This window comes from Dendrobates tinctorius, unplaced genomic scaffold, assembly GCF_039654945.1.
Source record: "Dendrobates tinctorius isolate UK_male_01 unplaced genomic scaffold, ASM3965494v1 ptg000008l, whole genome shotgun sequence".
In the NCBI taxonomy this organism is placed as follows: domain Eukaryota; kingdom Metazoa; phylum Chordata; class Amphibia; order Anura; family Dendrobatidae; genus Dendrobates; species Dendrobates tinctorius.
This window is the reverse complement of record NW_027361676.1, coordinates 13,450,965-13,472,305: the sequence shown is the minus strand read 5'-3', so window position 1 is coordinate 13,472,305 and position 21,341 is coordinate 13,450,965. Positions and strand designations below refer to the sequence as shown.

Below are 21,341 nucleotides of genomic sequence, written 5' to 3'. Positions count from 1 at the left end.
AGAGAGGAGTGCAGGAACGGTAATATTCGGTGGGTGTTGATAGGTTACTATCAATTCTATTGGAGTGTAATTTGTGGCTGTTGTAGTCTTCAGAGCATCATGGCGGTCTTCTAGGTAGGTTTAGCCATATGCGTGAGAAAACTGTCAACTGAATGTGTGATGGAGAGTCATCTATCGCTCTCGCCGGTGAGAAAGAAGAACGTCTCTGCCAGACACCTCTAGCAGCTGCTTATCTGCCATGAAAACAAAAGTATTGACCGTTTAAAATTCAAGTGTCCGATCCTTTTCTTCCTCGATATCTTGTCAGGGGGAGTCCGGACTCACCCATAAACATCAGGTTGTCAGCCATTTTGAACAACTCGCGTAATGTTCATGAGTGCCTTTACAATGACTAGCATATTTGGACCATGTTTTTGCAAAACAGGTCATGGAGTATTTTTTATCCTGTAAGGAATGCACCTGACTCCTAATTGCAATGGGAAATGTGTTTATCCAGGTTTCCCCTTATTAATACCCTATGGTACTGTGTTGCCCTAAGTAGCTCCAATAATTGCCTTCCGTTTGGTGAGTTATTAATAACTTGCATATCACATGGAAGTAAGTAATGGCTTCCAGAACAGTTTCCTGACCGATGACTAAATATCCGCTGTCATTGTTTTCTGTCCAGCAGGGAGTGCAGCAGTATATGTATATATAAAGTATATGACCTATTGACTTGCTCAGCTCTCTGGCTGTGCAGCCGTATACAAAACTCCAGGTATTTAGGACAAACAATGGTATCGTTAGCTTTAGGATGAAAACTCCTGTGTGTTTTACACTTGAGCTTGAAATTTGGTTATTATTAATTCTTAAGTGTGATCATACGGGTGTAACAAATATATCTTAATATAGAGGTACAACCATGAGAATTCTGCTGCCTTCTGAGCGGAAACCTCCCAGCAAATCTTGTTTGTTTTCCTTAAAATGCTAATATAATGCACTGCAGCTCCAGGCACAAAATTATAGGCGGTTGACTATAAACTAGTCAGTTTTACTTGTTATCATCCTGCATCCCAAGATTACTTCTACCCAGACTATCTCTAAGACTTGTTCACACATCAGTATTTTTTATCATTTTTTCTTCAGAATTTGCATGATTCACTCCCCACATCCGATCACTGCTCATCATGTCACCTACACCTCAAAAACATCTCTAGAATTTAACCTTTTCTTACCTTTTAACTCTGCAAAAATCTCTTAGGCTGGTTTCCCCTGATCTGATTGTGAGCCCCATCGGGCACAGTGATGAAATGTGTGCGAACTGTAAAGCGCTGCGGAATATGTTAGCGCTATATAAAAATAAAGATTATTATTATCAGAGCTTTGGATGCGCATCGTATGTTCACTGTATCCAAAATGCTGCCTTCTATTGAACGTAGGTAAAAGCACATGTGATCCCTGAACCATGCGGATTTTCCGCATCCAATACATTCTATTGATGTAATTGACATGCTGCGTTCTGGAAAGACACGCCTCATGTCAGTGTGCGCGGGTGATCCGCAGGCATGTGTGGACATGGGATTTCTGGCCGCTGCTAGTTTGACGCGGCATAAATATGCAGCATCAAACCCGCAGCAGTTCCTGATCGTGGCAAATACCCTTACTGTGGCTCTTACTTATTCTTGTCTGTACTATTGTAACTTTTTACTAATTGGTCTCTCGCTTACTAAACTATCTCCTCTGCAATCTGTCCTGAATGCAGCAGCCAGGAACATATTCCTTTCCAACCACTACACCGATGCCTCTACCCTGTGTCAGCCATTGCACTGGTTGCCCATCTGATAGAGTCCAATATAAACTTTCACTCTCACCTACAATGCACTCCATGGTTCAGCACTACCATACATCTCGTCTTTCCTCAGTATACCACACTACATGTGCCCTACGTTCCGCTAATGACCCAAGACTAACATCCTCAATAATCGAAACCTCCCACTTCCGTCTGCAAGACTTCTTGTGAGCTGTGCCATTTCTCTGGAATGCAGCAACTAGGACAATTTGATTCATTCCCAATACCCAGTTTTAAGTGTGCCCTATAAACTGTGTTCCAAATTATTATGCAAAAAGAGTTTAGGAGTGATAAGGTTAGAATTTTTTTGTTTGTCATTTAAACTCTTTGATGGTGATGTGTGTCAGGACTCTTTATATCACTGAAAGCAATTGCAGATACCTGTTTAAATTAGTTTGGCAGGTGTGTCCAAATAAAGGCAAGACTACATAAGAAGGCTGTTCCACATTATTAAGCAGCCTACATTTTTTGCCAAAATGGGAAAGAAAAAGGATGTGTCGGCTGCTGAGAAGCAACAAATTGTGGAGTATTTAGGTCAAGGCATGACTACAATCAACATTGCCAAGACACTTCATCTCGATCAATGCACAATCAGGAAGTATGTAGCTGATTCCCAGCACACACGTGTGCGTGCTGATAAGGAAAAATTGAGGACTCTTTCCAACAGGCAATTGCGTCAGGTTAAAAGAGCAGCTGCAAAAATGCCTTGTCATAGCAGCAGGCAAGTTTTTGAAGCTGCTGGTGTCTCCAACGTCCCCCGCACAACAAGATGCAGGGTCCTTCAGAGGTTTGCAGCTGTGCGTAAGCCATCCTGTCGACCACCTCTATCCACTGCACACAAGCAGAAACGGCTCCAGTGGGCCAAACGATACATGAAGACTGACTTCCAAACTGTTTTGTTCACCGATGAGTGCCGTGCAACGCTCGATGGTCCAGATGAATGGAGTGGAGGATGGCTGGTTGATGGACACCCCATGAAAACACGGCTAAGGCACCAACAAGGAGGAGGTGGAGTAATGTTTTGGGCTGGAATCATAGGGAGAGAGATTGTCGGCCCCTTTAGGATCCCTGAAGGGGTAAAGATGAACTCCATAATCTATGTGGAGTTTCTAAAACAGCACTTCCTGCCATGGTTCAAGAGGAAGAACCGTGCTTTCCGCAGCAAGATCATTTTCATGCATGATAATGCACCGTCTCATGCTGCAAATAACACATCTGCATCTCTGGCTGCTATGGGCATAAAAGAGGACAAACTTATGGTGTGGCCACCATCTTCCCCTGACCTCAACCCCATTGAGAACCTCTGGAGCATCATCAAAGCAGTGTCTATGATGGCGGGAGGCAGTTCACATCTAAGCAACAGCTCTGGGAGGGTATTCTGTCCACATGCAAAACAATTGAAGCACAAACCATCCAAAAACTGACAAATTCAATGGACGAGAGAGTTCAGACGCTTCTTTCCAACAAGGGGTCCTATGTGCAAATGTAACATCACCTAGAATAAAGTTTTGACTTGAAAACTGTTTGATTTCATTTTGTAATAAGCTGATAATGCTTCTAATTTCACAATTGACCATTTTTTTGTTCAAAATAAAAAGGTTGAAAACTCTGCTGTGCATAATAATTTGGAGCATGCATTTTGAGTCTTATTTTTAAAAATATACTGTTTTCATAGGCAGTTTGTTCAAAGACATTGCAATTATACTAGAATATTAGATGACTGGAAAATAACAATGACTGCAATTCATATAGGTAATTTAGAGAAAATAGGAGGAAATATTTTTTGCATAATAATTTGGAACAGTGTACATTTCTTTACACTGACTTATTGCCTCACCTGACCTATGTACGGTAACTATTCCAGTTTGGTCCTTCCAAATTTTTCCTCCAGGACCCTCATAGCATCTGATCACACCCTCCATGCACTGAATAGCCCTCTGTGTCTGTACTGCACACATACTGGCTGGTGACCTGTCATGAAGTGTAGTGTGAATACCCTAGATGTTATATTTATGGGTGGACCATACAACACAAGCACTTTTTTACCACTTCCTAATAGCCTGTAAGCTTGCCCCCTCGGCCTTCTCTCCTTTTAGTATCTGAGTTATGTGTTACTCAGTAATGTCTTTGTCTGTACAAGTCCCCGCTGTAATGTAAAGTGCTGCGGAATATATTGGCGCTATAGAAATAAAATTATTATTATTATAGTATGCCAAAGCCAGGAGTGTCTTTAAAACCAAACAGGTTTCAATCTTTTAATTGCAGTTTTTCTCTGTAAGTTCCACTCCTGGTTCTGACATCCAAACACTGACTTGTGTGTGAAGCTTAATATGCTTTCCCCAAGTTTGGCTGCCATAGGTACAGCCTGGCTTCTCGGAGGATCTGATTACAGGTATGCTTATGAACCTGGGTGTGATATGTGACGAGCATACCAGGAATCTTCTCGGTCTAGTCTTGCAATCATCATTTACATAACATGTAACCATTACTATCACTCCCTTATGTTTAATTCATTGAGGCGCTTATTGTAGAAAGCGCGCTTCCAGGGACGTTCAATCATCTGTTTTATTTCAGGGTATTTAAATGGATGCTTTTCTCCCGTTTTGCCTGCAAGTGATAAGGATAGTCTACAAAATAGCTGGCGGATGAGAAAAGTAAAGTGCTTTTCTAAGGCTCAGCCTTCTACTGTTCGCCCCTTTTCCATATCTTGTAGAGAGGCTGTACTCCAGCTGTGATACACATCACACTATGTGACACGGCGCGGGGAGATTCCTGCACTTTACATTGTGCCCCAGTGCCATCTGCTGTGACAGCAGTTAACCTGAAGATAAACATTATTCTAGCTCCACCAAGGGAGGGAATGACACATTTGAAAGCAATCTGCACATTTAAGAGTTCACATGTAATGGATATGCTATTTTTGCTATGACCTGGTTGTACGTTTTGCTTTTCTATGACTACAGTTTTCTCTCTAGTTTTGAAAAACCAACACTTATTTTGAGGAGAGGGATACAAACTAACTACTTCTGGTTATCGGAATGTCATGGCTAATGTGCTGAAAAAATGGATACCGTTCTGTAAAAATTAGTATCTGATCCACAGGAAAGATGTAGTAGAGCAGGAGACGCAGATCAGATTGATAGAAAATTTTGTTGGAAACGTTTCATTTTATTCATTTATGCATACGAGTCCAGTGGGCGGTCCTATTCTCTAATTGACAGTCTACCCTGTGTGACTGTGCATGCAGATAGCTGTCAATCACTACTAGGACCGCCCACTGGACTCCTATTAATACAAACAGCAGGGATTTCAATGAATACCTTCTAAGTTATACTGAATCCATTCCCACAGACCTATGTATTCTTTTTCTCAGCTTCTCCCTTGTACCGTGCTTTCCGCAGGTCAGACTCCATGTACAGCGTAACAGGATCCTTTTAAGAATTCCACAGACTACAGGATTATTATTAAACTGCTTTTCATGCAAGGAATAATAGAAAATACCATGTGCCTCCCCATAGATAAATGGTGCATAAAAGTGAACTAATCTTTTCATTCATTATAATGGCACATTTCCATGGAGTCCTCGGCTTATTTTTTTGACATTGCTGTATGTGCTGATGAACAGGGTGGGCCATTTATATGGATCCACCTAATTAAAATGGGAATGGTTGGTGATATCAACTTCCTGTTTGTGGCACATTAGTATATGGGAGGGGGAAACTTTTCAAGATGGGTGGTGACCATTTTGAAGTCGGCCATTTTGGATCCAACTTTATTTTTTTCAATGGGAATAGAGTCATGTGACACATCAAACTTATTGAGAATTTCACAAGAAAAACATTGGTGTGCTTGGTTTTAACGCAACTTTATTCTTTCATGAGTTATTTCAAAGTTTCTCTTTGTTTACAGCCATTGACATGTCACAGAGGTTAACACGTGAGGAGCGGATAGAAATTGTGTTGATGTCTGGTGAACGCAGTACCCGGGTCATTGTAGCAGATTTCAATGCAAGACGCCCTACGCAAGAAAACTGCCACCATTCCCATTTTATTTAGGTGTAACCTTATAAATGGTCCACCCAAAAAAGTTTGCCTCATCACTGAACATAATGTTCTGTGTAAACTGAGGGTCCTGTTCCAATTTTTGTGTTGCCCATTCTGCAAATTCAGCGCGCCGATCTGGGTCACCAACCATTCCCATTTTATTTAGGTGTATCCATATAAATGGCCCACCCTGTACTTTTCTTAGGATGGATGTACGTGCACTTCATTCTTGTTAGTGGTGTGGGAATATTTGGGTTCACTTATCAGCCACATGGTCCTATTCCTAAATCAATAGCCGAGCTGAGTAATATCCAGCCGCAGCGTTTGGATGCCCCCTAATAAGCCTCTTTGAGCGCTTACAAAATGACATCCATATTCTGACGAAAGCCGAACGTGCGACGTTTCTGTTTGATAGAAAGTCTGAGCTTGTCGCTCTTCCCTGAAGGTAGCACAGTCCTGTACGGTAGTAGTGATCTAATTAACTGCGGCTGCAATCCACATCTGAACTAGAATAAAAGGACCGGATACAAGCCTCCCTCTTTGTGCTTCCAGTGTATTTGATCTGGATCTCCTAGGAAGTCTTACTCTTCTGTGTTTTATATTGCCTGGCTCGTACGTGAGAAGAGAAATGCCCTTCATGTAACTTTCCGCACCTTTTCTAATTTAGCAAATGCTCTTTCAGACAATTTATGAGTTGATTTTTCTGTTCAGTACATCTTAAAGCAGAACTCTCACAATTTTTTTCCCCAATGTATTGCAGCATTAAGAATAGCGTAAAGGCTTTTGTTTATTCCTGTTTCTGGGTTATTTGCCACCCCGATTCCTTCTTCCTTTCGGCTATAGCTCCCACAATACAGTAAACTGCAAAAAGGATGTGGATTTTTGTCCACGTTGCCCAAATAATACATTTCCAAGATGTAGTAGAAGTTCAATAATGGTTTAATCGACGCGTTTCAGGGTGAATATCCAAGATTCACAAAAATAGGCGCCAAGCAGTCAGATGACACATGTCAAAGTTACTCAATGGTTAATAAAACTTTGACGTGTCATCTGACGGCTTGGCGCCTATTTTTTTGAATCTTGGATGTATTTAAACAACGTAGTGTTAGAACTTATGAAAGCTATATGTGGTATTTCCTGAGGAAGGGGTGGTATTCACCTGAAACGCGTCAATTAAACCACTATTGAACTTCTACTACATCTTGGAAATTTATTATTTGGGCAGCACGGACAAAAATCCACATCCTTTCTGCAGTGTACTGTATTGTCTGGTCGGTGACCGACCTGTGATTCTGCGGCAGCCTAACCTCACTACATGTGCTTTGACCACCTATTGCCAGGTGTGCAGTTTTGTACGAAAAAGTGCTTACTTATTGTTGGATAAGACCCTATTTGCGTTTTGTGTCTCCCTTGCCTTATCTAATAGCTCCCACAATACCATTCCTTTACCATGATGTTTCTGGATTTGAAGAGGGGCAGACTCTCATCATTGCTTTCTTGCCTGTCTGATGGGGGCCCGCGATAGATCAGTGATGTCGAACTGCAGTAACCCGATGTATACCGTCTCAGTCTGTTATGGGTTGCAGCGTCTATATATCACTGGGCTCATAAACCAGAGTTCTTCAGTTGCTTGGGGGGACATGCACCACATGGTGGGCAGAGCTGGGAGCATAGGGGGTCTAAGAACAAATAGGAGGGATTTGCCCGCTGTCTTGGGGTCATATTCGACACTGAACTTTCCTTTACTCCCTACATCCGATCACTCAGTCGCTCTTGTCACCTGCATCTTAAAAACATCTCCAGAATCCGACCTTTTCTCACCTTTGAAACTGCTAAGACTCTTACTGTCGCTCTTATTCATTCTCGTCTGGACTACTGCAACTCTCTTCTGATCGGTCTCCCTCTTACCAAACTTTCTCCTCTCCAATCCATCTTGAACGCGGCAGCCAGGGTCATATTTCTGTCCAGCCGCTTCACCGATGCCTCCATCTTGTGCCAGTCATTACACTGGCTACCTATTTGCTACAGGGTCCAGTATAAACTCATCTCTCTCACCCACAAAGCTCTCCACTGTTCTGCACCACCTTATATCTCCCCTCTCATCTCTGTCTATCGCCCTTCACGTGCCGTCCGTTCTACAAATGACCTAAGACTAACATCCCCCGTAATCCGAACCTCGCACCTCCGTCTCCAAGACTTCTCTCGTGCTGCTCCAGCTCTCTGGAATGCACTTCCCCAGACGATCAGACTGATACCTAGCCCTGACCTATTCAAGCGTGCTTTGAAAACCCATCTCTTCAAACAAGCCTACCACATCAACTACTCAGCAAACTAACTTTGCCCTGTTCCCTCCTTCCAAATATTATTCTGAATCTGCACCCTACTATTCATCTGTCTCCACACCCTCCATGCACATGATAACTGCACTTGATACTTGTCTATTGCACTTAAACACACGGGCTGATGACCGGATCATGCAGCTTTATATGAAAATCCCTATTTATTATAATTGCCAGACCTGAAATAACAAGCACTTCTCACCTACTGTGTCCCCCCATTTCCTTGTAGATTGTAAGCTTGCGAGCAGGGACCTCACTCCTAATGTCACTGTTTGAATTGTCTTAACTTGTATTTAACTTGTATTGAATTTATAGTCTGTACATGTCCCCGCTTAATTGTAAAGTGCTGCGGAATATGTTGGCGCTATATAAATAAAAATTATTATTATTATTATGTTATCAGGTAGTTCATAGGAAGTAAGAGCCTGACCTCCCGTGTACACTACAGCATGTACTGGACTGGTGATCACATACACTGCTGCCTATAATGAAGGAGGTAAAATGTATGACTGCAACTGAGCTTGGATGAGTTACACAGCTAAAATGTTGTTCAGATACCTTCTCTTTTCCATTAGGACTGTGACATCAAGTGATTAAAAGCGGACTAACTGAATCCTTCTAAACTCTATGTAGAAACAGGAGGTCAATTTTCGCGAATCACTGCAAAAGTGCCTGGCAGTGGAGGAGCAAAGCAGCTAGGTCAGGAGTTGAAGAGAGGAATAATAGATGCAGGGACTATTTGGGCGCATGGCAGAGCTCGGAAGGGAAGCTGCACCATTTGACTTTTTTGGCTGGAATTGAGATCGGACACCAAGTCGCGTTTGGAAAGCCCCTGATGTACCTAAACAGTAGAAACCCCCCACAAATGACACCATTTTGGAAACTAGACCCCCCACGGAACTTATCTAGATGTGTGGTGAGCACTTTGAACCCCCAAATGCTTCACAAAAGTTTATAACGCCCGGGCGTGAAAATAAAAAAATCATATTTTTTTTTCCACAAAAATGATATTTTTGCCCCCAATTTTTTTTCCTAATGGTAACAGGAGAAATTGGACTCCAAAAGTTGATTTGCAATTAGTCCTGAGTAGGCTGATACCCCATATGTGAGGGTAAAACACTGTTTGGGCACATGGCAGAGCTTGGAAGTGAAGGAGCTCCATTTGACTTTTTCAACGTAGAATTGGCTGGAATTGAGATCAGACGCAATGTTGCGTTTAGAGAGCACCTGATGTGCCCAAGCTGTGGAAACTCCAACCCTAACCCCAACACATCCCTAACCCTAGCCCATCCCTAACCCTAGCCCTAATGGGAAAATGGAAATAAATACATTTTTTTAATTTTATTATTTTACCATAACTAAGGGGGTGAGATAAAGGGGGGATTGATTTACTATTTATAGCGGGTTTTTATGTTTGGCAGCTGTCATACGCTAAAAAAAGCTTTTTATTGTAAAAATAGTTTTTGCATCACCACATTTTGAGAGCTATAATTTTTCCATATTGTGACCCACCGAGTCATGTGAGGTCTTGTTTTTTGCGGGACGAGTTGACGCTTTTATTGGTATCATGTTCGGGCACGTGACATCTTTTGATCGCTTTTTATTCCAATTTTTGGGACTCAGAATGAATAAAAACCAGCATTTCAAGAATTTCTTTTGGGTGTGCGTTTACACCGTTCCGCGTTCGGTAAAATTGATAAGGCGGTTTTATTCTTTGGGTCAGTACGGTTACAGCGATACCTCATTTATGTCTTTTTTATGTTTTGTCGGTTTTATGCAATGAAAACCATTTTATATAAAAAATTATTTTTGCATCGCTTTATTCTGCGAGCTATAACTTTTTTATTTTTTCGCTGATGACGCTGTGTGGCGGCTTGTTTTTTGCGGGACAAGATGACGTTTTTAGCAGTACCATGGTTATTTATATGCGTCTTTTTGATCGCGCGTTATTGCACTTTTTGTTCGGCGGTATGATGATAAAGCTTTATTTTTTGTTTTTTTATTTTTTAAGGGGTTCGCTAAGGTGGTTAACTAATGGGACAGTTTTATAGGGCGGGTCGTTACAGACGCGGCGATACCAAATATGTGTACTTTTATTGTTTTGTTTTTTTTTATTTCCAAAAAATGAATTTATTAGGGAATTTTTTTAGCGATTTTTTTTTTTTTTTTATATAAGTTATTTTTACTTTTTTTTTTTTTAACTTTATTACAATGTCCCCGGGGGGACGTAACTGTCATGTGAGAGATCGCTGATCTGTCACATCACAGATCGCTGTGACAGATCAGCGATCTGTCACAGGCAGTGCAGAAGGTTTCCTCGTGCCTGCGCTTTGCAGGCACTGAGGAAGCCAGCTCCCTGCCGCCATTTTGGATCCGGGGAACTGCAGGGAAGGAGACCCCCGCAGCAGCGCTGCATATTGTGCTGCTGTCGGGGTCTCAGAGAAGCACGGAGGGAGGCCCCTCCCGATGCTTCCCTAAACCCCCGGAACATTGCGATCGTGTTTGATCGGTGTGCCAGGGGTTAACGTGTCGGGGGGCGGTCCGTGACCGCCCCTGACTTATAGTGCCGGGTGTCAGCTGTGATAATCAGCTGACACCCGGCCGTGATCAGCGGCGCTCACCACGTGGGCACCGCTGATCGCTATGACGTACTATCCCGTCCCTGGGAATTAAGTCCCAGGGCACATGGACGGGATAGTACGTCATATGGCAGAAAGGGGTTAAGAGGATAAAAACTTAAGGGAGTGCTTCTTTAATTTATCTGGAAAGAATGGAGTTGTCCTATAAGTTGCCTAATTTAGTGGTTTTATGAAACAATGTTAAGGAGACAAATAATAGAATTCTTCTGTAAAGATTTAGTATTTCCAATCTTTTTTGAATTAACAAACAATAAATCTAGCTTGGCTATTTGTAGCTTACCAGTATGACTTGAGTTGCTTTGGCTTTTGAACTTCATTGGTGTGCGAGTACTAGAGGTTTGGACAGATACACATGTGGTCAAAATTGTTGGTACCCCTCGTTTAATGTCAGGAAAACCCACAATGGTCACAGAAATAGCTTGAATCTGACAAATTTAATAATAAATCAAAAATCTATAAAAATGAACAAATGAAAGTCAGACATTGCTTTTCAGCCATGCTTCCACAGAAACTTTTAAAATACAAAACTCATGAAGTAGGCCTGGACAGAAATGATGGTACCCTTAACTTAATATTTTGTTGCACAACCTATTAAGGCAATCACTGTAATCAAATGATTCCTGTAACTGTCAATGAGACTTCTGCACCTCTCGACAGGTATTTTGGCCGACTCCTCTAGAGCAAACTGCTCCAGTTGTCTCGTGTTTGAAGGTTGCCTTTTCCAGATGGCATGTTTCAGCTCTTTCCAAAGATGCTCAATAGGATTTAGGTCAGGGCTCATAGAAGGCCTCTTCAGAATAGTCCAAAGTTTTCCTCTTAGCCATTCTTGGGTGTTTTTAGCTGTGTATTTTGGGTCATCCTGTTGGAAGACCCATGACTCCTGCGACTGAGACCAACCTTTCTGACACTAGGCAGCACATTTCTCTCTAGAATCCCTTGATAGTCTTGAGATTTCATTGTACCCTGAACAGATTCTAGACACCCTCTACTAGATGCAGCAAAGCAGCCCCAGAACATGAGCCTCCTCCATGTTTCACAGTAGGTTCAGTGTTCTTTTCTTGATATGCTTCATTTTTCCATCTGTGAACATAGAGCTGATGAACCTTGCCAAAAAGTTCCATCTTTGTCTCATCTGTCCATAGGACATTCCCCCAGAAGCTTTTTGGCTTGTCATGTAGTATGGCAAATTCCAGTCTGTCTTTTTTATAATTTTTTTCAACAATGGTGTCCTCCTTGGTCATCTCCCATGAAGTCCATTTTGGCTCATACAACGACGGATGTTGCGATCTGACACTGATGTTCCTTGAGCTTGAAGTTCACCTTTAATCTGTTTAGAAATTTTTCTGGGCTCTTTTTTTTTTTTTTTTTTTTACCATTCGTTATCTGTCTCTGATTTGTCATCAATTTTCCTCCTGCGGCCACGACCAGGGAGGTTGACTTACAGTCCCATGGAGCTTACATTTCAGAATATGTGCAACTGTAGTCACAGGAACATCAAGCTGCTTGGAGATGGTCTTTTACCTTTTTACCTTTAACATGTTTGTCTATAATTTTCTTTCTAATCTCCTGAGACAACGCTTTCCTTCGCCTCCTTTGGTCCATGTTGAGTGTGATACACACCATGTCACCAAACAGCACAGTGAGTATCTGTAGCCCTGTGTACAGGCCCACTCACTGATTCCAAGATTGTAGACACCTGTGATGCTAATTAGTGGACACACCTTGATTTAACATGTCCCTTTTGTCACATTATCTTCAGGGGTGCCATCATTTCTGTCTCGGTCTATTTCATGAGTTTTAGTTTTTTTTAAATTGTGTGGCAGCATGGTTGAAAAGCAATGTCTGACTTTCATTTGTTCATTTTCATAGATTTTTGACTTATTATTACTTTTGGTAGATTCAAGTTATTTCTGTGACCATTGTGGGTTTTTCTGTCATTAAATGAGGGGTACCAACAATTTTGACCAGGTGTGTATATTCTTGCAGTAGGACGTTTAGTTGTGTTCTCTTGGCAATGTTGTGACGGTTACCCTTGTGCCCATCTGGATATGATGTCTCATACTGACGGAGCAGAAAGCTGTCACATTAGACATTTTGGTGTAGATTCGTGTCACATCTCCATGAATCTTAAAATAACTTTGTTTGCTCATTAACGAAAGCAGGCCAGCCTGACGAGGTAATGTTTAACACTTGGCGCAGACCATTGCTGCTTTTCATGCGTGAATCATTCTGGTTGTATGAGAGCAGAAAACTAGCTCTTCTCTTGTTTTCTGATTGCAGGAAATGTCTTAAATTTCTAATATTGACGAGGACCTACCCCCATTCTTGACATGTCTGTTTAACTAAATACTTGTATTCTCCATGTCTAGAGCCATTCTTCTGTTACTCCTTTCAGGAATTTCTAAACCATTCTCCTAAAACGAGCAAGTCTCGGAGTCTGGCACTGCCAACATTGATTGGACAGTGTCAATGGATGCTGGACGTTCCTCAAACTGGTAACACCCAGTTGCAAAAAAAAATAAATCATACATTTCTAGGAGGAATAGGAAAAGAAGGGCACAACTTTTTTTTATTTTATAGAGAAATACACAATTTGCTAAAAGGATAAATCAGGATTGTGGACTGGTCCTTATTAAAATGATGTAGCTATAATGCATTCTAATTGGACACCTATACTATAATATTAAGGTATATGAACATGAGCCCACAAACCTTTCAGCAGCTGTCACACATTGTAATGCATTTTAGTAGTGCATTTTATTCTAGAGTTTGTGGACTAACGAAAAAAATTGCGTAAAGGGAATCTATCAGTAGAATCAACCACCTCGAAATTGCATATATGTTCTGGTCTTTGAATTGTAAATCCATCAACATCTTTATATCTTCTATCTGTAGCTGCATTCCCAAGTAATTATCATTTTCATGCATATGCAAATGAGGTGTTAAGTGCTCTGGATTTGACACAGCACTCTGGGAGCCCCTGCCTCTAGAGCTTGTCTCAATCCCCAGAACCAACCTCTTGAGCTTGATTGATAGCTTACTGTCCGATTTCCTTGTCTGGCGCTTGATGTCATACAGACAGTGAGCTATCAAACAAGCTAGAGAGCCAGTAGTTCTCAAGTGCTTTGTCACACCCATAGCACTTATTGCCTCATTTATATGAATTAAAATGTTGATTTCTCAGGAATGCAGCAACAGACAGAAGAAATACACATGTCCTGTTCTGATGAATCGCACATATGTTTTGGCAGAACTAAAACTCATTTCTTCTAATATTTTCACTGATCAGTTTTGCGTCTTCAAGACTCTTTATTTTACTGATTTTATTTTATTGAGGTAGGAAGCCAGATGAGAGACACATCATTGCAAAGCCAATGGCGCTTTATGTCTAAACATGAATGCCATAAATCATTGCTTGCCTAGCCGCTGACTCTCCACAACCTCCATATGGCTCCCCAACACTTCCAGTGTACATTATTATTTTCTAATACCTCTTCTTTAAAGATGCTCTGAGATTGCTGAAACAAAAACCCCGGAGAGGCATCTGTGTCATGATCCAGGTTGGATATGACAGGTTTTGAATAAGTAACCTTTTTTTTCCTTTGAGCTGGTTGCTGGGAGTTGGTTTTGCCCCCGGTGGCCATTGGGGTTATTGCACAGTGATGTCTTTTGTTCTAGTTTGCCCCCGGTGGTGGTGAGCGTTATTGCACGGGAATCTCTAACAGGTGTGAGACTCTGGCTCCTAACTATAAAGGTGTGTCAGGTGTTCTCACTGGCTGTTGGTGATATTGGTCTTTTCCAACCATCCTTGGTGAAGGAAGGAACTTGAGAAGAGTCCCGGGCAGCTCAGTCAGAATCCTGGAGTGGCAGCTATGGTGTCAGCGAGGAGTTCCTGAAAAGCTTGGAGGAGTGGCAGCTATGGTGTCAGTGTGGAGTTCTTGCAAAGCTTGGTGGAGTCGAGGAGTTCTTGCAAAGCTTGGAGGAGTGGCAGCTATGGTGTCAGTGTGGAGTTTTTGCAAAGCTTGGTGGAGTGGCAGCTATGGTGTCAGTGTGGAGTTTTTGCAAAGCTTGGTGGAGTGGCAGCTATGGTGTCAGTGTGGAGTTCTTGCAAAGCTTGGTGGAGTAGAGGAGTTCTTGCAAAGCTTGGAGGAGTGGCAGCTATGGTGTCAGTGTGTTCTTGCAAAGCTTGGTGGAGTTGAGGAGTTCTTGCAAAGCTTGGAGGAGTGGCAGCTATGGTGTCAGTGTGGAGTTCTTGCAAAGCTTGGAGGAGTGGCAGCTATGGTGTCAGTGTGGAGTTCTTGCAAAGCTTGGAGGAGTGGCAGCTATGGTGTCAGTGTGGAGTTCTTGCAAAGCTTGGTGGAGTGGCAGCTATGGTATCAGCGAGTTCTTGCAAAGCTTGGTGGAGTGGCAGCTATTGTGAAAGCTGCACTCAGATGCTGGACTCTGTTGCTGGAAGAGAGCAGCTGTCAGATGCTGGACTCTGTTGCTGGAAGAGAGCAGCTGTCAGATGCTGGTCTCTGTTGCTGGAAGAGAGCGGCACTCAGATGCTGGACTCTGTTGCTATAAAGTTGCACTCAGATGCGGGACTCTGTTGCTGGAAAGCTGCACTCAGGTGTTGGATTCGGTTGGAGGAAAAGGTGCACTCAGGTGTCGGACTCTGTTGCTGGGAGCATTAGCAACAGAGCAAAGCTAAGTGGTGTTTCCCTGTTTGTCACTTTCCTCAATGTGTGTTTTAGTGCAGTGGTGGGATTAGTTTCTGCACCGTCCACTTCACTAGTAAGAGATTGGTTCAGGGCAAGCTAGGGATTTCAGGTATCCTGATCGGCGCCCAATGCGGAACCGGCCTAGGGATCGTTAGGAGTGTAGAGACACTGACTCAGGGGAGTGCAGGAGGTCTCCACGTCCCCGTTCCCTATCTCAGGGCCACCATTGTAATTGTTTTCCTCCTTTATTCTGAAATTCGCCCTGCTGGAGGCGGTGTATCCAGACATACGTGTACTACTGAAATTCACCTGCTGGAGGCGGTGTATCCGGCTGCACATTCTATTATTTAAATTCGCCCTGCTGGAGGCGGTGTATCCAGGGTCACGCGTGTCATATAAATTCACCCTGCTGGAGGCGGTGTGTCCAGTCACACGTGACCATGACAATCTGTAGATATACTCAGGCTTACACGTTATGGACCCTTCATTACTATATGTGCCAACAAAATACATTGATTTGCACTTTTTTCCAAACCATTCTACACCTCATGTAATTGTGCACTTTATGCTGATGTTAGGTTTATAAGATGCCTGTGTGAAACTCCTTGCCCTGTTGACACCTGTTTAGGGTTAGACTAGAGGAGAGGAGAAGAAGACCTCACTGGTTGGGAAGTGTACACCACAAGGTTAATGATAATGGGTTACCTAGGCTTCAAAGAACATGGCATGACCCCTGCATGCCGGACATTCCTTCCAGATCTGTGCGGGTGTTCAGCATCCCTAGGGCAGAAATGAGCTGTACGTGCTAGCCAACACATCCTTGTGAGTGATGAAGAGGGATAGGTTCAGGACCATTTCATTTAAGAGAGATAATATTGTCAGAATGTATACATCCCCTATATGTGGGCTGCAGCGCAGGCCAAGGTTAGCCCAGCACAGCGGTATTTGTATATTTCTAGACTAAGGCTTTGTCTAGATTCGCAGTGACATTTTGTCAGCATTAGGTAGCTATATGATATTAACCAAAAGGCCGTGTTTACTAGCCCAAAGCCATCGCCACCTCAGATTTCACCCGGAATGGAGCTGCGTTGTGTTTCTCTTGTTCAGATATCATCTTGTAGATATTATCTGCAACAAATGGGAGAAACAAAGACCCTTGTGCAGATTATTTTATACAGGGTGTTGGGACGTGCGTAACCTGATCTAGCCTTTTACTTGGTAGTACGGTTTAACTATCGTAAATCTGAGAAACTGTGATGGGTACTAGAAGAAGATTGCCGGTTTCCAAAAATGATACAAAGCCGCAGCATTTTTGCCTTACTTTCCCAAAATTGCTGCTTATGTCAAATGATCTCTGTGGCCAATTAGCGGCCACTTTACTACTTTCACCTCCTTCAGACAAATCAGTCATCCAGAGGAAGTGACAGCAGCCTCAGCTCTCCCTTCTTTCAGATGTCAGTTACATTGTAATGAGGGGACAGTGAATTGGGATGGTGTGACATAATAATGTAACGCAAACCCTGGGAGAGCCGCTGTCCACACCGCTGGAATGGTGGCCTCTCTGAAGGTGATTCTAGATGTTATTATTTTCTTAGAGGGAATCGTGGTGATTGAGAAGGGTTTGTCTGAGTAGTGGACAACCCCTTTCTTAATAGCATTAACCCATCAGCACAGACATTACCACTGCTTGGCAATGGCCACCTAGTTACAGTGATGTAGTAGAGGGTTGCACATTTTAGCAGTCTGTTAGTATTTAGCTTTAAATTAAAAGAACTGCAAATAATTTAGCTTCTAAGTAATGATTTGTAAACTGTGGAGTGCATGGAAGGCAGATGTCATCCACCGTGAGAATCACTGAGATTTATTGATGGAATAATTAAGCTGGTAAATGCAATTATTTTGCTTAATGATGCTCTGGCCTTGTTCACCATAAGCCAGATCATATTCTTCAACACCAAAGGAAATCTATTATCCTGTGCCCTTCACCCCTCAGTTCTTGTCATACATGTTGAGCAAAATGCTACTCTTGATGGGCATGGGTAACGATATGTACAGTCTGGGTGGTCTACAGACCACATGTGGGGGCACAATCTGCTTTTGAGATGGTTTCATGTGAAGAATTTTGCTAGGAATCGCAGGAACAAGAACAACCATGGTGGCTCTTGTGAATTGTAACTAGTAAAGCCAGCAATGCACAGTAACATCTGTCGTGTGACACAGGACCTACCCTTTGGTACGCTAACTGGTGCATCCCCCCTACCCTTTGGAGTGATAATAGGTGCAGCCCCCTACCCTTTGGCACGCTAACTGGTGCAGCCCCACTACCCTTTGGCACGCTAACTGGTGCAGCCCCCTACCCTTTGGTGTGATAACAGGTGCATCCCCCCTACCCTTTGGCACGCTAACTGGTGCGGCCCCCCCTACCCTTTGGCAGGCTAACTGGTGCGGCCCCACTACCCTTTGGCACGCTAACTGGTGCGGCCCCACTACCCTTTGGCACGCTAACTGGTGTGGCCCCACTACCCTTGGGCACGCTAACCGGTGTGGCCCCACTACCCTTGGGCACGCTAACCGGTGCGGCCTCCCTACCCTTGGGCACGCTAACTGGTGCGGCCCCACTACCTTTTGGCGTGATAACTGGTGCGGCCCCACTACCTTTTGGCGTGATAACTGGTGCGGCCCCACTACCTTTTGGCGTGATAACTGGTGCGGCCCCCCTACCCTTTGGCACGCTAACTGGTGCGGCCCCCCTACCCTTTGGCGCGATAACTGGTGCGGCCCCCCCTACCCTTTGGCACGCTAACTGGTGCGGTCCCCCCTACCCTTTGGCGTGATAACTGGTGCAGCCCCCCTACCCTTTGGCACGCTAACTGGTGCGGCCCCCCTACCCTTTGGCGCGATAACTGGTGCGGCCCCCCCTACCCTTTGGCACGCTAACTGGTGCGGTCCCCCCTACCCTTTGGCGTGATAACTGGTGCGGCCCCCCCTACCCTTTGGCACGCTAACTGGTGCGGCCCCCCCTACCCTTTGGCACGCTAACTGGTGCGGCCCCCCTACCCTTTGGCACGCTAACTGGTGCGGCCCCCCCTACCCTTTGGCACGCTAACTGGTGCGGCCCCCCCTACCCTTTGGCACGCTAACTGGTGCGGCCCCCCTACCCTTTGGCGTGATAACTGGTGCGGCCCCCCCTACCCTTTGGCACGCTAACTGGTGCGGCCCCCCCTACCCTTTGGCACGCTAACTGGTGCGGCCCCCCTACCCTTTGGCGTGATAACTGGTGCAGCCCCTCTACACTTTGGCACCCTAACCGGTGCAGCCCCCCTATCACGGTGCCTTGGCTACTGCAGCCCTCTATTCGTGCCCCACATAAGTCAGTGCCTTGCCCAGCATTGCCCCCCGCAGTGTGGACCACCCCCGGGACACACACGTGCTACCTGTGGCTACCACGGTCCCTAGCCTGGTGGCTGCTGTCAGTCACGGGGGTCGCCCGGGGCCGGTGCAGCGGTCCCTCCCTCCCCGCGCTGTGCTGCTGCCAGGCTCCGTGATTCTCCGTGTAATTGATGTGTGGGCTGTGCAGCAGCAGCCTGGACTGTACCATCGCAGCTCTGCGCACAGGGGAGGCGCAGCCCGGTGTCTCCTCCGTGACGCGTGTAGAGATGAGTGCGTGTGCACGGCTCCCCCTGTGTGCCCGCCGTGGTCCGCTCCTCCCGTGTTGAGTCTCTGGAGTTGCTGTCAGCAGGGATACTGGCTGTGTGCTGTGCGGAGCTGCCGCCGCCTCTTCTCCTGACGTGTCCGAGCATGTCCACGGCACACACTGCGCTCACACACTCTCCGGGATCCGGGCTCTGCTCTGCTCCAGGCGTCAGGCGCGCCGGCCGGCCACTCGGGATCTAGTGCGGACACGCCGCCCCACCAGCCGGGACCATGGGCTTCTACGGCACTCTAAAAATGATCTTCTACAAAGTAAGTAGTGGTGGGTGCGCGCCGGGGGATGCAGAGGAAGGTGATTAGACAGCATCCTCCCCTCCTGCCTCTGCAGATGGCACACTCGCTGGCATAGGAGCGCCCGGCCACCGTCTGCCCACCTTCATCTGCATCCCACCTCCCGGCCGTGGACCATGCCCTCTGCGGCGTTACAGTACTGTAAACTTCCAGGATGGGAGCGCTTCTCCAGCTACCTGCCCACCAGCCTGGTAAGATCCGTGCCAAGGTTACCCTGTGTGCCCTCTGCCCACACACTGCTACAGGAGGTGTGTGATCGAGGACGGGAGAAGTTTCAGACAAGGTTATCCGGCGGAGCGTGGTGCTGAATATTAATCCTGCCCTATGGCAACTTTACCGGACAGTTGGCGTTATGGCGTTGTGAATGCTGTTGTCTGGGCTCATCATGCACCAGTCGCCACCCATACGCTTGGCCCTTGCCGCTGTGGACTCCCTATGGCTCCATGGTGGCCGCCTGGGCAGGTGGATCATGGACGGTGTCTGCTCGTCCTCCTCGTTGGAGATCTGAGCCGCGGTTTTGTGATCCTGTAGGATTGCAGGTCCCTGGAGTTGCCCAGAACAAATCTATCTTTTAATGACTTGCAGCATTAATTACACTGGAGACCTTTCGCGGCGCTCGATCTATCCCACTCGGTGAGATGAGCCAGAAGTAACTCGCTGATTTGTAAATTGAAATGAAAGCTGCGGCTCCTGTATTGTGGAAGGAGCGCCCCATGTTGGCAGAGCAGGCGTCCTCACAGCGCTCTCATTATGGCAGGGCACATTCCTGTAAATGGCGGGCAGCCCGGTATTGTATTTTTTTTTCTTGTAAACTCAATTGATATGCAAATCCTAAATCATTTGGAAGTGTGGTTGTTTCCTCGCCTGTCCTTCTGTATGCCGATAGGGCCGAGCGACACCTGCCATAAGTTGTAGAGCTCCTAGACTCTCGTCTCGGTGAGAAAACGCAACAGGTTCCCTTCTCGTGGATGCTTGTTACTCCAGTAGTGTGTAGAGGGACATGTGTCGCTGCTTCTAATAAACCATCCTAAGGAGCCCTCCGGGCAGAATACCGTGTGGCGTGTAGGATTGTATTTGGGATCTTTTCCCATGTCGCCATCTTCGGGTATTATTTCTCTTTTATATGTTTGGCTATTGGGGGGGTTGTTAATAGTTTCCATGTAAATATAGAGATTCCTATAAATCTTCCTGGGTGAATTTGCATTTTGTTTTCTATTTCCATGTTTGACACCTCATTTGTTACACGAGACTTTGATACATTGTTTGCACTGCTGCACAGTTTTATACATTTAGTCTTTTTTTTTCCCCCCCTTTGATTTCAGATGAAGAGAAAGTTGGACCATGGATCCGAGGTCCGTTCTTTCTCTTTGGGAAAGAAACCCTGCAAAGGCTCGGAGTACACAAGGTAATTAAGTGCAATAATAGCCGCTTTGGTCATGACTGGAGTGAACATCCTGTCTCACCAGCTGCTGAGCTGCCTCTTTAATTTGGACACAGCTTTGCTTTCATTACTACTCCAGAGGGAAGTCTCCGGTTGTGAATAACAGCAGATTAATTGGTGGCTGCATGGAAAATCCAAGTTTGGGAGATTGAAGCAAAATCATTATCATGGTGGGGGGAGATCACAAACTACAGTTTCCTATTCAGCAGCATGAGGGTCTCATATTTCTAGTGGAAGAAATTGTTTAGATTTTATTTTTTTTAAATCAGCGTTCAGTCCAATATTAAGGTTTTAACCGGGCTTGTTATATCAAGCAAATAACGAAGAGGTTTTAAATTGGAGCAGT

General features: G+C 44.8%; 1 protein-coding gene across 5 annotated transcripts in view; it reads left to right on the top strand.

Moving 5' to 3' along the window:
• Positions 1-21,341, top strand: part of FBXW7 (F-box and WD repeat domain containing 7) — a 224,163-nt gene that overhangs the window by 173,312 nt on the left and 29,510 nt on the right. For 3 of the 5 annotated variants that reach the window (XM_073576296.1, XM_073576288.1, XM_073576324.1), the window contains exon 4: positions 20,877-20,959. In XM_073576296.1, coding sequence (XP_073432397.1) covers positions 20,877-20,959 — 83 coding nt within the window. Of the gene's footprint in view, positions 1-19,266; positions 19,516-19,591; positions 19,746-20,876; positions 20,960-21,341 lie in introns of those variants that run through there. The other 2 variants (XM_073576305.1, XM_073576315.1) reach the window with 2 other exon arrangements.